The sequence below is a fragment of the Lampetra fluviatilis genome, chromosome 32, assembly GCF_964198595.1.
Source record: "Lampetra fluviatilis chromosome 32, kcLamFluv1.1, whole genome shotgun sequence".
NCBI lineage: Eukaryota > Metazoa > Chordata > Hyperoartia > Petromyzontiformes > Petromyzontidae > Lampetra > Lampetra fluviatilis.
This window is the reverse complement of record NC_136306.1, coordinates 4,817,414-4,830,450: the sequence shown is the minus strand read 5'-3', so window position 1 is coordinate 4,830,450 and position 13,037 is coordinate 4,817,414. Positions and strand designations below refer to the sequence as shown.

Genomic DNA, 13,037 nt, shown 5'->3' with positions numbered 1-13,037 from the left:
CAGCATCATCACAGTAGCAACATCATAATCAGCATCATCATCAGGAGCATCATCGACATCAGCATCATCATCAGCATCATAATCAGCATCATCATCAGGAGCATCATCGACATCAACATCATCAGCAGCATCATTATCATCAGCATCATAATCAGCATCAGCAGCGCTGCCGCCTGGGAGCGTTTCCGCGTCTCGCTGTTGCACTACACCCGTGGTTGCGTAACCGCCTCGCGTTGATTCAGCGCCGCGATGTCCGACGTTTCGCTCCCACGTGCTGGAAGCGTCTTCTTCGATAAAACTGCTGATGTTTTCTTCTTTCAGGAAGCTCCCCAAACGTGGAACGAAACGTCGGACTGTAGTCGTAATAATGATGATCTATAAATAATGATGACTGTCATATGTTCACGGGATTACTAACAACCATACTGATGGTTATTCGGGTTTGGTTGAAGGATGTTCACTGTTTAAATGCCACGGCATCCCATCAGCGCATGATGATTACAACAATAAGACAATGCATGGATAATGTTGACGATTCTAATAATTCAACACATTAATTATGTTGATGATTAATTATGACGATGATTACAATCATAACATAATACATGACAGGTGCTGATGTATGGGTGTTGAACCTCTTTCGCATCGTACGTAGCCAACCGTGCGAACCGGAGGTGCGGGGGAAGAACAACAAACTAAACACACAAAGAAGTTCGAAAGAATTTAGTTCTCAATGGAGATGATTTAAAAGTTCGTAGCTCCAGTGGCTTCCTAATATCGGAAGGAAGAGAGCGTTCCAGACGGCCGCAGAAACACATCTGAAAGCGCGCGATGCAGTGACCGTCTGATTAATAATAACGAGAATGATCACGACAATAAAAACACAGCACGTGAACGATGCCGATGATTCATAATGAGGATCATGATTACAATGAAACAATACATGAATACATTTCGATTTAAAGCTTTCGTGACTGCAGGGATTCATCTTCTTGGTTCTTCCGGTAAAGTCACGTAGAATAGAAATAATAAAATAAAATAAAACATAATAAAATAATTCTCACGACGTTTCGGCCACAACGCAAGCAGCGGTCCTCAGGTGAAGACCAGGTCTGACATTCAGACGCTGTCTCCCCGACAGACCTGGTCTTCACCTGAGGACGGCTGCTTGCGTTGTGGCCGAAACGTCGTGAAAATTATTTTATTATGTTCTATTATTTTTATTATTTTATTATTTCCATTCTACGTGACTTTACCGAAATAAACAAGAAGATGAATACATGACAAATCGTGACTATTACAATACTAATGTTGGTTATTACATTTATAATACAAAACATGCATAATGGTGATTACCATGACGATTATTTCACTATTACAATACATTAATAATCCTGATTATTCTCATAATAATGCAATACATGAATAATGTTGATGATTACATTAATGATATCAACACATGCATAATGATGATTACTAATGACGATGATTTCAATAATAATATCACGTGAATAATGCTGATCATTGATAATTATGATGGCTACAATAATTATACAACACGTTAATGTGTTTTTGAGTTGTACATCGGCGTTATTCGGCACGTTGTCCGACGTTTCGGCGCTGAGTGCAATGTGTGTTTAAGGCAGCAATTGAGGCCTCGTCGACCGTTTAGAGCCCTGCAGCGGCAGCGGTGGAAATTCCACATTCACATGGCGGAGGGGAGGCGACTCTTTTCCAGACGACAGCCGCTGTTGACTACACCACAGAGTTTGTACCTATTTTATCGACCACGGAGGGAGAAATGATGGTCCGGGTCAACTCCATAACCAGGATGTCTGTGTGTACTCATGGTGTGTGTCTGTGTGTACTCATGGTGTGTGTCTGTGTGTACTCATGGTGTGTGTCTGTGTGTACTCATGGTGTGTGTCTGTGTGTACTCATGGTGTGTGTCTGTGTGTACTCATGGTGTGTGTCTGTGTGTACCCACACGTGTGTGTCTGTGCGTACTCATGGTGTGTGTCTGTGTGTACTCATGGTGTGTGTCTGTGTGTACTCATGGTGTGTGTCTGTGTGTACTCATGGTGTGTGTCTGTGTGTACTCATGGTGTGTGTCTGTGTGTACTCATGGTGTGTGTCTGTGTGTACTCATGGTGTGTGTCTGTGTGTACCCACACGTGTGTGTCTGTGTGTACTCATGGTGTGTGTCTGTGTGTACTCATGGTGTGTGTCTGTGTGTACTCATGGTGTGTGTCTGTGTGTACTCATGGTGTGTGTCTGTGTGTACTCATGGTGTGTGTCTGTGTGTACCCACACGTGTGTGTCTGTGTGTACTCATGGTGTCTGTCTGTGTGTACTCATGGTGTGTGTCTGTGTGTACTCGCGTGTGTGTCTGTGTGTACCCACGCGCGTGTGTGTGTGAGGAGCGGTGGCGCTGTGGTTAGCACGCTGCGCTACGAACCCCCCGACCCGATTCCCGCTCATGACCAATAACATCGGTGACGATGATTTGAAGCGTTCCTGCTGCCTCTCATGGGTTGTCTCAGCCTCGAATGAGTACCCGGTGCGATGCGTAAACATCGCCACTTGGGAGACAAAGGCGGCCGGGCGTGGCTCTGGCCACCCACTCCCCCTCGTGTACCACCGTTCATAGGTGCCACTCGCTAACAGCACTTGCCCCAGTAGCCTGTGCAAGGCTATACGGGGGATGTTTGTCTTTGTGTGTGCATCCGTGTGTGGAGCTGGGAGGAGTCACCGGTGGTGGTGGCGGCGGTGGCGAGCAGCAGGAGGAGGAGCATCGGGAGTGGCGAGTGGAGGAGAGCGAGCGAGAGAGTCAGAGAGAGAGAGAGACACGAGGAGACGGAGCGAGAGTGCGGAGTCGATCCGCGGGGAACTCGGTTCCCAGGATCCCGAGGCCAGGGACCCGAACAGGTGAGCGCCTGCTTAGCTTCTGCGTAATTCACAACAATCATAACACCATCACCACCATCATCACCATCATCCGCACCTCCGATGTGCACGAAAGATGTTCAACATACATCCACACATCACCGTCACGACCAAGATTGCCGCCACCGTCATTTTCGTCGTCATCACCGCCATCAATATTTGATTAAATGTAACTGAACTTGAACTAAAATCTCTTTTTTGTAAAAAAAAAAAATCACGCGTTCGTCTCGATCGTCGTGTTCCGCGACGCGTAGAGACTGAGATGGACTCCGACACAGAGAGACGCCGAGAAACAGAGACACGTGGAGAGACGTCGAGACGCTGACATAGACAAAGAGGGACACGGAGAGACAAGAAGGGATAGGAAGACAACGGGGACACACACAGACAGAGAGACAGACAGAGAGACACAGAGAGACAGACAGAGAGACAGAGACAAAGAGACAGACAGAGAGACAGAGAGAGAGAGAGAGAGAGACAGAGACACACAGAGAGACAGACAGAGAGACAGAGACAAAGGGACAGACAGAGAGACAGAGAGACACAGAGAGACAGACAGAGAGACAGAGACAAAGAGACAGACAGAGAGACAGAGAGAGAGAGAGACAGAGACACACAGAGAGACAGAACACAGACACTCTAAGACTGAGAGAGAGACGGGCCTTCATGAGAATCGGATACCAACGACAGTTCAACATTCATATACAATACACCACATACCCTGTGAAATTAAAACGTAATTATCGTGAATAACATCAACAGCTACATTTTGATCTAAAGCTTTCGTGACTGCAGGGATTCATATTCTTGGTTCTTTCGGTAAAGTCACGTAGAAGGGAAATAAAAAAATAATATTAATATAAAACAAAATATAACATCAACAGCTGTTTGTCTATGCACTGCTGCATGGACACACACCCCCCCACCGCCCTCGCGGCGTCTCGTCCACGGCTGTTGTCTGACCATACTTCACCGCGCCGGTCACTGCGCGTGTTGGGTGAAGGCGAGGAGGTGGAAGATGACACGGTGTCGACAACTTCTCGGGGCCCGTCCGCTGAGTCGGTGCGCGGCGACAAATCCGTCGGAACTTGAGGCCGTCCCTGCCTCCCTGGACGCACGCGGACTTTTGACACCCCCTCATCCCTCCCCCCCCTCCCCCCGAATCCTATAGAACGGCCGATATTGAATCGACGCGGGAACGATCAAGGACTAATACTATTCACGTGTTTAAGCAAACAGACAGTCCATCTTTATTCTCGATTACTATCTAACTCATTTGAAGGGCAATGTAGACAAATTATTATCGAGGCTTCACCCCCCCCCCCCCGTGTCCTATGCGTACATTGTCAGTAGACCCCCCCCCCCATACACAAGTGAACGTGTTTGGGTTAACCCCCCCCCCACTCTCCCCACTCCGTGCGTAGCGCACTCAACGGATGGCTCCTTAAGCGGTGTGCCGAGAATTCACCTCTTGGCTGCCCCGGGGTTCAATGGGGGCAGCGCTGCCCTATCGTAGGGCGCGTGTCGTGCCGGCGGCGCCGCTGTCGCGATCCCCGACCCCTGCTTAGGTTGACTCGGCATCAAATGAGTACGATAACTGTACTGTCTCCCGGGGGGGGGGGGGGGGGGGTGGCGTGTGAGCGAGTCTCGGCGTGGGGGAGACAAAGGCGGCCTGAGTGTGAGGGTATCTTGACCATTCTGGTGCGCCGTGCGGAGATTAATGACGGCACTTACCCCAACAGTCTACGCAGGCTATATGGGGCGTCTGTGTATATCGATGTGTGTGTGTGTAAATCTCTCTTTGTGTCATCAGGTACGGTATAGCTTTACGGGGTAGAGCGGTGGCGCAGTGGTTAGCCGCACTGCGCTACGAACCTCGGTCACCTGAGATCGATTCCCGGTCACGGCAAGAACGTCAGTGGCGAGTGAAATCTGAACCGGTCCTGGGGTCTCCCTCCTTTCACCAACCCGCATTGACCAGCGTGGTGAAGTATGGTCAAAATAACCGATACGGCGTGGGGGGAGGCCTTTTTCAGCAATGGATTGACAAAGGGCTTTTCGTTACATCGTTGTGTATGTCGATGTTTTATGTGACTGTCTATATATGTGTAATTATGTTGAACTTCTTTCGCGCCGTACGTAGTCAACCGTGCTGATCGTAGGTGCGGGGGAACGACAAACAAACGAAGCACAAAAAGCAGTTAAAAATAGATCGACTTTAAATCGAGATGATTATTTTAAAGTGCATAGCTCCAGTGACGTTTTAACATCGAGAGGAAGAGAGCGTTCCAGACGGCCGCGGAAGCGCATCTGAAAGCGCGCGACGCAGCGGCCGGCTTTGTTCGATGGCTTCGCCAAAATCGCGTGGATGGTTTATCGCTCCTCGACGAGATGATCGAGGTATCGTGGTTCATTTGCGGCAAGCACTTTGTGTGTGATGAGTGCATCTGTGTGTATGTTGATACATATATATGTCTTGCGCCGATCTCGCCTTAATAGGTGCTCGCTAACAGCACTTGCCCCAACAGTCTATGAAGGCTACCCGGAGGATCGTTGTCTTTATCGCGCGCGCGTGCGTATATAATTATATAATTGTTGGGGAGCGGTGGTGCAGTGGTTAGCGCATTTCGCTACGAATCCGGCGGACCCGAATTCGATTCCCACTCACGACCAAAAACAGTGGCGAATTTGTGAACCGGTCCTAAGCCGTTGCCCTCAGCCGACTCAACCTTAAATGAGTACCTGGTGCGCTGTGTAAAACATCAGCACTGGGGGAGACAAAGGCGGCCGGGCGTGGTGTTGGCCACCCCCGATCCCCCCTTGTGTGCCGTGCCGGCCTTCACGTGTGCCCGCTAACACCACTTGCCCCAACAGTCCATTAAAAGCGACACGGGGGAATCTATGTCTTTGTTTTGCATATATATGCAGACATACACACATAGACACACACATATATATGTGTGTGTGTTTACGGTCGCTAGCATCATATGTCGAACGGTCAGAGAACATACTTACTTAACATAGAGTATGTCATTAATAAATGTAATGTCAGAACAAATTAATACGAGACAAATCTGCAATGTGGATGTATACATATCAGACAATATATATACACACACACAGAGATATAGTGCGTCTCAACCCGACCGTGTGCAGTGAGAGGGACGTGAGGCTGGAACCGCGTGGCAGCGCTGACTGTTTCATCGACAGACGCAGTCAGCCACGGGGTCTCTGTGTGAGTCTCTGTGTGAGTCTGTGAGTGTGTCTCTCTGTGTGTCTCTGTGTGTGTCTCTGTGTGCGTCTTTGTGTGAGTCTGTGAGTGAGTCTGTGTGAGTCTCTGTGTGTGTCTCTGTGTGCGTCTTTGTGTGAGTCTATGAGTCTCTGTGCGAGTCTCTGTGTGAGTCTCTGTGTGCGTCTTTGTGTGAGTCTATGAGTCTCTGTGTGAGTCTCTGTGTGAGTCTCTGTGTGTGAGTCTCTGTGTGCGTCTTTGTGTGAGTCTATGAGTCTCTGTGTGAGTCTCTGTGTGAGTCTCTGTGTGAGTCTCTGTGTGAGTCTCTGTGTGAGTCTGTGTGTGAGTCTCTGTGTGAGTCTGTGTGTGAGTCTCGGTGTGAGTCTCTGTGTGAGTCTCTGTGTCTCTGTGTGTGAGTCTCTGTGTGTCTCTGTGTGAGTCTCTGTGTGTGTCTCTGTGTCTCTGTGTGAGTCTCTGTGTGTGTCTCTGTGTCTCTGTGTGAGTGTCTAGGTGTGTCTCTGTGTCTCTGTGTGAGTGTCTAGGTGTGTCTCTGTGTCTCTGTGTGTGAGTCTCTGTGTGTCTCTGTGTGAGTGTCTATGTGAGTCTCTCTGTGTGAGTCTCTGTGTGTGTCTCTGTGTCTCTGTGTGTGTGTGTCTGTGTGAGTGTCTCTGTGTCTCTGTGTGTGAGTGTCTCTGTGTGAGTGTCTATGTGAGTCTGTGTGTGAGTCTCTGTGATTCAGTAATCACATCAGTCACCGTCACAATCACCCGTGTGTGTTTGTGTGCGTGTCGTGGGGAACGGTGGTGTAGTGGTTAGCGCGATTACCTGAACCGGTCCTGGGTCTCCCCTAGGTTGACTCGGCCTCAAATGAGTACCTGGTGCGGTGTGTAAACATCGCCACGAGGGAGACAAAGGCGGCCGTGCGTGACCGCCCGTGCCGTGCCGACCGTCATAGGTGCTACTCGCTAACAGCACTTGCCCCAACACTCTATACGGGGTATATATATTTGCCTTTGACATCTATGTATATACATATGTGTTATGTGCGTGCGTCTGCGTGGATGTGTATTCGCATGTATGCTTAAGTGTGTAGGGGAGGGGAGGAGGAGTGGTGGCGCAGCGGTTAGCGCACTGCGCTGCGAACCCAGGCCAACTGAGTTCGACTCCGAGGCTCCGGCTAAAACGACAGCTGCGAGCGACATCTGGAACTGTTCTCGAGTCGTCCCCTCCTCCTTTCGCCAGCGTTGGTGAAGCGTGGGGTGCATATTCCAGCTGTGGATTGAACGATAATGATGGCGATGATGATGATGATGAACCTGAGACCACACTGTGTTCACGCGCCGTGTGAACGCGCTGTGGGTCTCAGGAGTGTGTTCACGCGCCGTGTGAATGCGCCGTGGGTCTCAGGTGGGTCACGTGCGCCGCGTACGCGTGAACCGCTGTAATAGCCGCACTCTGTCTACTTCGCACGTGCCGGTTGCATCACGTCCACCGTGAGCGCCTTTAGACGCACGCACACTGGGGGTGTCGAACTTCGCTTGCACACTGGGGGTGTTGAACTTCACTTGCACCGGATGGAGCCAACCGCGCTCATCGGAGGTGCGGGCGGGCCGGGGGGGGGGCAACAAACTGAACACAAAAAGCAGTTCTGAAGAAAAGAGTTCGTCAATCTCGATGCTGATTTAAAAGCGCACAGCTCCGGTGGCTCCCCAACATGGGAAGAGGCGTTCCAGACGGCCGCAGAAGCGCATCTGAAAGCGCCGCACGGTGCGGTGCCCACAACGCCTTTTGTTTCGTGGCCGACCAAAAGCCGCCGGCCGCCGCTGCTATTGCTGCTGCTGTTGCTGCTGCTGTTGCTGTTGCTGCTGTTGCTGCTGCTGCTGTTGCTGCTGCTGTTGCTGCTGTTGCTGCCGCTGCTGTTGCTGCTGTTCCTGCTGCAGTTGCTGCTGCTGCTGTTGCTGCTGTTGCTGCTGCTGTTGCTGCTGCTGTTGCTGCTGTTGCTGCTGCTGTTGCTGCTGCTGTTGCTGTTGCTGCTGCTGTTGCTGTTGCTGCTGCTGCTGTTGCTGCTGTTGCTGTTGTTGCTGTTGCTGCTGCTGCAGTTGCTGCTGCTGCTGCAGTTGCTGATGCTGCAGTTGCTGCTGCTGCTGCTGTTGCTGCTGCTGCTGCTGCTGCAGTTGCTGTTGCTGCTGTTGTTGCTGCTGCGAGGATGCCGTCGATCAGAGTTGGCGAAGGGCGACTCCCAGAGCGCCACGCGACTCACGCAGCAGCTCAAAAGACAAATTCGCGCCGATGTAAACATAATTAAGTAGGAAAAATGATGAACTAATCATCGCTCGCTTGTTCAGGAGAGCCACGCTGAGGCGTTGTTTTTTCCTTAACTTGTAAGATGCGTTCAGCCGTCATGAACGACGGTGTCTGTGACACTACTGGACATCTGTGAAACAGGAACAAAGAGCTTCATAGCTCATCGGATTCCTCCAGTAGAAATAGAGATTCTCATCCTGAGTCGCGTCGATTATTGACGTGGGGAGGAGGAAGCCAGAGAACCCGGAGAAAGCCTCACGCCTTGCGCGAGAGGGAGCAACGCTCTATCCCCGGATAGATGTAGACCGACGGCGATTCGTCCACATTGTTGTCGTGCCGCCTTCCTCCTGGCGGGCCAGGGTACGGCTCCTCCTCGACGCACCACGGGAAGCGGAGTTCCGAAACAACGACTGTGACTTGATCCACCAACCCCTCGCTGCTGCCTCCACTCTGCCGCTTCACCGCAGCCACGTGGACGACTATCACCGCGTCGGGGCCACGCACGGTGACGTTGTTGACGGGTGTGTTGCGTTTGTATCATCGTCTTCTGCGTGATCATTAACCTCGTTATAATCTCATCATCATCATCACAATCGTTATCGTAGTTGTCGTTGTCACGCTCCACATTCTCCACTCGTCGTGACCCATCCGTGCCTCCCTCTTGTTCTCTTTCTCCCATCTTGCTCCCCAGTGACCATCATTGTGTCCGGCTGAAACCCTGACAACGATCAGCATCGACTGCTGCCTTCGTCCACCTCGTCAGCTGTAGTCTTCGTCAGTCACCGACCACCACCACCACCACCACCACCACGGCGAAGACGTCGTCAGAAGACCTCTTCATCTCTCAACCGACCTCGTTTTTGTCGACATTGTCGGCTGTCATCGTCAATTGTTGGTCTCTACCTCATCGCCAACATCATCATCAACGTCGTCGTCGTCATCATCATCAAGAGTCACTGTCTTCATCGTCGTCATCAGCGGACATCATTGCGCATCGATGCCATTAATCGTCGTCATCACAATCGACGGTTAATCTTTGATCGTTATCAAGCGTCACCTCACACCGCCACTCATCGATCATCGTCTCTATCAGCGATTTTATTCATTCATCAGTCATTGTCGTCGTCGTCAACGCTGAGCTTTGTCAATACTCAGCATCATCGTCGTCGTCACCATCATTGGTGTTATTCAATCGTCGACTATCATTTCGCGCATCAACGGACTATCTCAATTACCAAACCATCGACCAATCAACCGCCAACCATCGAAAAATCCACCACCAACCATCGACCAATCAATCACCAACCATCGACAAATCCACCACCAACCATCGACCATTCAACCGCCAACCATCGACCAATCAACCACCAACCATCGACAAATCCACCACCAACCATCGACCAATCAACCATCGACCAATCAACCACCAACCATCGACAAATCCACCACCAACCATCGACCAATCAACCATCGACCAATCAACCGCCAACCATCGACCAATCAATCATCGACCACCGACCACCGTCGCTGCTGCCGAGCCATGGAGCTGAGCGCGGACGCCGCTCGCCCCTGGCTGCCGCACCACGTGGTGCTCACGGGGGACCAGGGCGGCGGAGGGGTGGACCCGGGAGTCGGGGTGGTGGGGGTCGGGTTTGTGGGGGGCCCCTCGCACCCCCACGCTCTCCCTGCCGCCTCTGTTTCTTCTCACTGCTTCGTGGACGCGGCTCAGCTGCGGGGCTCCGAGGAGGCGGGCGACGCCTTCCTGGGGGGCGCGGAGCAGCGCCGCACCCCCGTCGGGGGGCTCCTCTTTCCCGCGGCGGCGGCGGCGCATGGAGGTTACCGCACCCCCACGCACGGTAGGGGAGCACCTACCGACTCAGCCCGACACACGTACCGACACACCGTGACACACGTACCGACACACCGTGACACACGTACCAGCACACTGACACGGGCACCAACTCGGGTCGCGGGGTTTGTAGCGCAGCGCGCTAACCACGCACACACACAGACACACACAGACACACACGGACACACACAGACACACACAGACACACACCGACACACACACAGACACACACCGACACACACCGACACACACAGACACACACGGACACACACGGACACACACAGACACACACAGACACACACAGACACACACGGACACACACCGACACACACCGACCCTCACACACCTACAAACACACCTGTGTCCCGTGACCCCGTGACCTACCCTGCGTATCCCCCCTCCCCCCACTTGCGCCCCTCCCCCACGGCCCCCCCAGTCCGCCAGGTGTGCCGGCCCCAGGTGCTGCATGGGGCCGCGCTGTCCACGTGGCTGCAGGAGAATGGACGCGGCCTCTCCCCGCACAACGCGTGGAGCACCGCGCACGGCGCCTTCACGAAGCCCGGCAGCCTCATTAACCACACGGGCAGCAGCTCATCGGCAGCGGCAGCGGCAGCAGCGGCGGCGGCGGCTCACGGAGGAATGTACGCAGGCGGTGGAGGTGGAGCATCGCTGTCTCATAGCCCCCTGGTCTACGGCTTCCCACCCACCCCGCCCAAAGACCCATCGCCGCATCACCATCAGCAGCAGCAGCACCAACAGCAGCAGCAGCATCATCAGCAGCAGCAGGGCCTCCACGCGGCGGCGGCGAGACGCGCGGACGAGTGCAAAGATTCGGAGGCGCTCAAACTGGAGCTGAACCCGGGTCACAGGAGCACCCATCATCACCATCCCATCGCCACGTACGCGGCGGCTTACCATCCTCACCACCCTCACCATCCTCACCATCCTCACCCCCACCATCACCACGCGCACCACCCGCTGGGAGAGGGCGCCCCCTCGCCGCACGGGGCCCTGGCCGCTCCCCTCTTCCACCCCGCGGACCTCTACGGGGGCCCCGGGTCGAGTTTCATCCCCAAATCAAGAAGCAAGAGCCGCTCGGCCACGGGTAAGGGACGCGGACACCTGGGGCACGGGGGGGGGAGCTGGGACCCTGGGGGGGGGGGGGGGCACGGGGGGGGGGGGGGACCTGGGGAACGGGAACCTGGTACGCGGGATGACCTAAAACCTGGGATATGGGGACATGGGATATGGGGATCTGGGACCCTGGGGGGACCTGGGACACGGGGACCTGGGGAACGGGAACCTGGTACACGGGAGGACCTGGGGCATGGGACATGGGGCGATGGGATATGGGGATCTGGGACCCTGGGGGGCACTGGGACACGGGGGGACCTGGGACACGGGAACCTGGTACGCGGAAGGACCTGGGACACGGGGACATGGGACGTGAGACTTGGGACCTGGACACGGGACATGAGACCTGGGACTTGTAGATCTGGCATCAATCTGGGAGTCGTGGAAACAAATGTTTGGAGGAGAGATGCCGTCATTGGATCATTTATGATCCTGCATCAGATGGCACGAGGGTTCTGCATCGGATGAGTTGCGAGTTCTCTTTGGATGAGATGTGATCACGATGATGATGGGAATGATGAGAGATAATCGATTATGGTGGTGGTGGTGGTGGTGTTAGTGATGACACAAGATCAATGATGATGTGACTATGAAAGACAGCTATTGCGGGTGATAATGCAAGATGATTGAAGAGGATGATGACGATGAATAATTGACAATGATCACGACGAACGATCCGTGGATGATGACGACGACGATGGTTATATTCACGACAGATATTTAACGATGATTAAGTTCATGATATTCTTACGTTTTTTCGGTAAAGTCACGTAGGTGGCTTCAGCCGCACCGAACCTCACAATGGCTCATCCCACCCTCAACCAGTATATCTACAGTACAAGGAGTGTTTTTTTTAATTTCTCTTACTTGATGCAGCAGTCGTGCTGTGACGGTTCCACCTGAAGACGGAAGCTTGTGTTGCCTCCGAAACGTCGTGATTTTTATTTAATTTTTGTTTTACTTTTATTAATTTTAATTTTAATTTTTTACCTACGTGACTTTACCGAAAAAACCTAAGAATATGAATCCTTGCAGTCACGAAAGCTTCAAATCTAGAATTAAGTTCATGATAACGATGGTGGTGATGTTGAAATATAATTGCTGCTGCAGAAATATGATGAGATCTCATTGATGATCATAGATAATTGATTATGATGATTATGACGCAGTGATTTGATTGCTGATGATAATAATGAAATATAATTGACGATGATACATCATGCTGGTACATAATTGATTATAATTATTATAGATAATTAATGATAGATAAATAAATATCAAAATCAAAATGTATATTGACACTGGAGGAATCCGATGAGCTATAAAGCTTTCTTTTTCCACAGGTGTCCAGTATGATAATATAGTTTATTATAATGAAAGAGAATTGACAATAGATAATCATGATGAAAGATAATTGATGACGATAGATAATTAATGCGAGATAATGATTCAAGATCATTGATGATACATCATCTTCTTGGTACAATAAAAAAAATAAAACATAATAAAATAAATATTTTTTAATGCATTTTTTTTATTATTTTCATTCTACGTGACTTTACCGAAAGAACCAAG

The 13,037-nt window shown here is 51.6% G+C and overlaps 1 protein-coding gene across 2 annotated transcripts in view; it reads left to right on the top strand.

Annotated features, from left to right (window-relative positions):
* The first annotated feature begins 2,833 nt into the window (after nt 1-2,833).
* Nucleotides 2,834-13,037, top strand: part of LOC144943819 (GATA-binding factor 2-like) — a 27,250-nt gene continuing 17,046 nt past the window's right edge. Inside the window, exons 1-3 of one of the 2 annotated variants that reach the window (XM_078871666.1) lie at nt 2,834-2,928; nt 9,171-10,335; nt 10,765-11,433. In XM_078871666.1, coding sequence (XP_078727792.1) covers nt 10,020-10,335; nt 10,765-11,433 — 985 coding nt within the window. In that variant the 5' untranslated portion in view covers nt 2,834-2,928; nt 9,171-10,019. Of the gene's footprint in view, nt 2,929-8,859; nt 9,001-9,170; nt 10,336-10,764; nt 11,434-13,037 lie in introns of those variants that run through there. The other variant, XM_078871667.1, reaches the window with a different exon arrangement.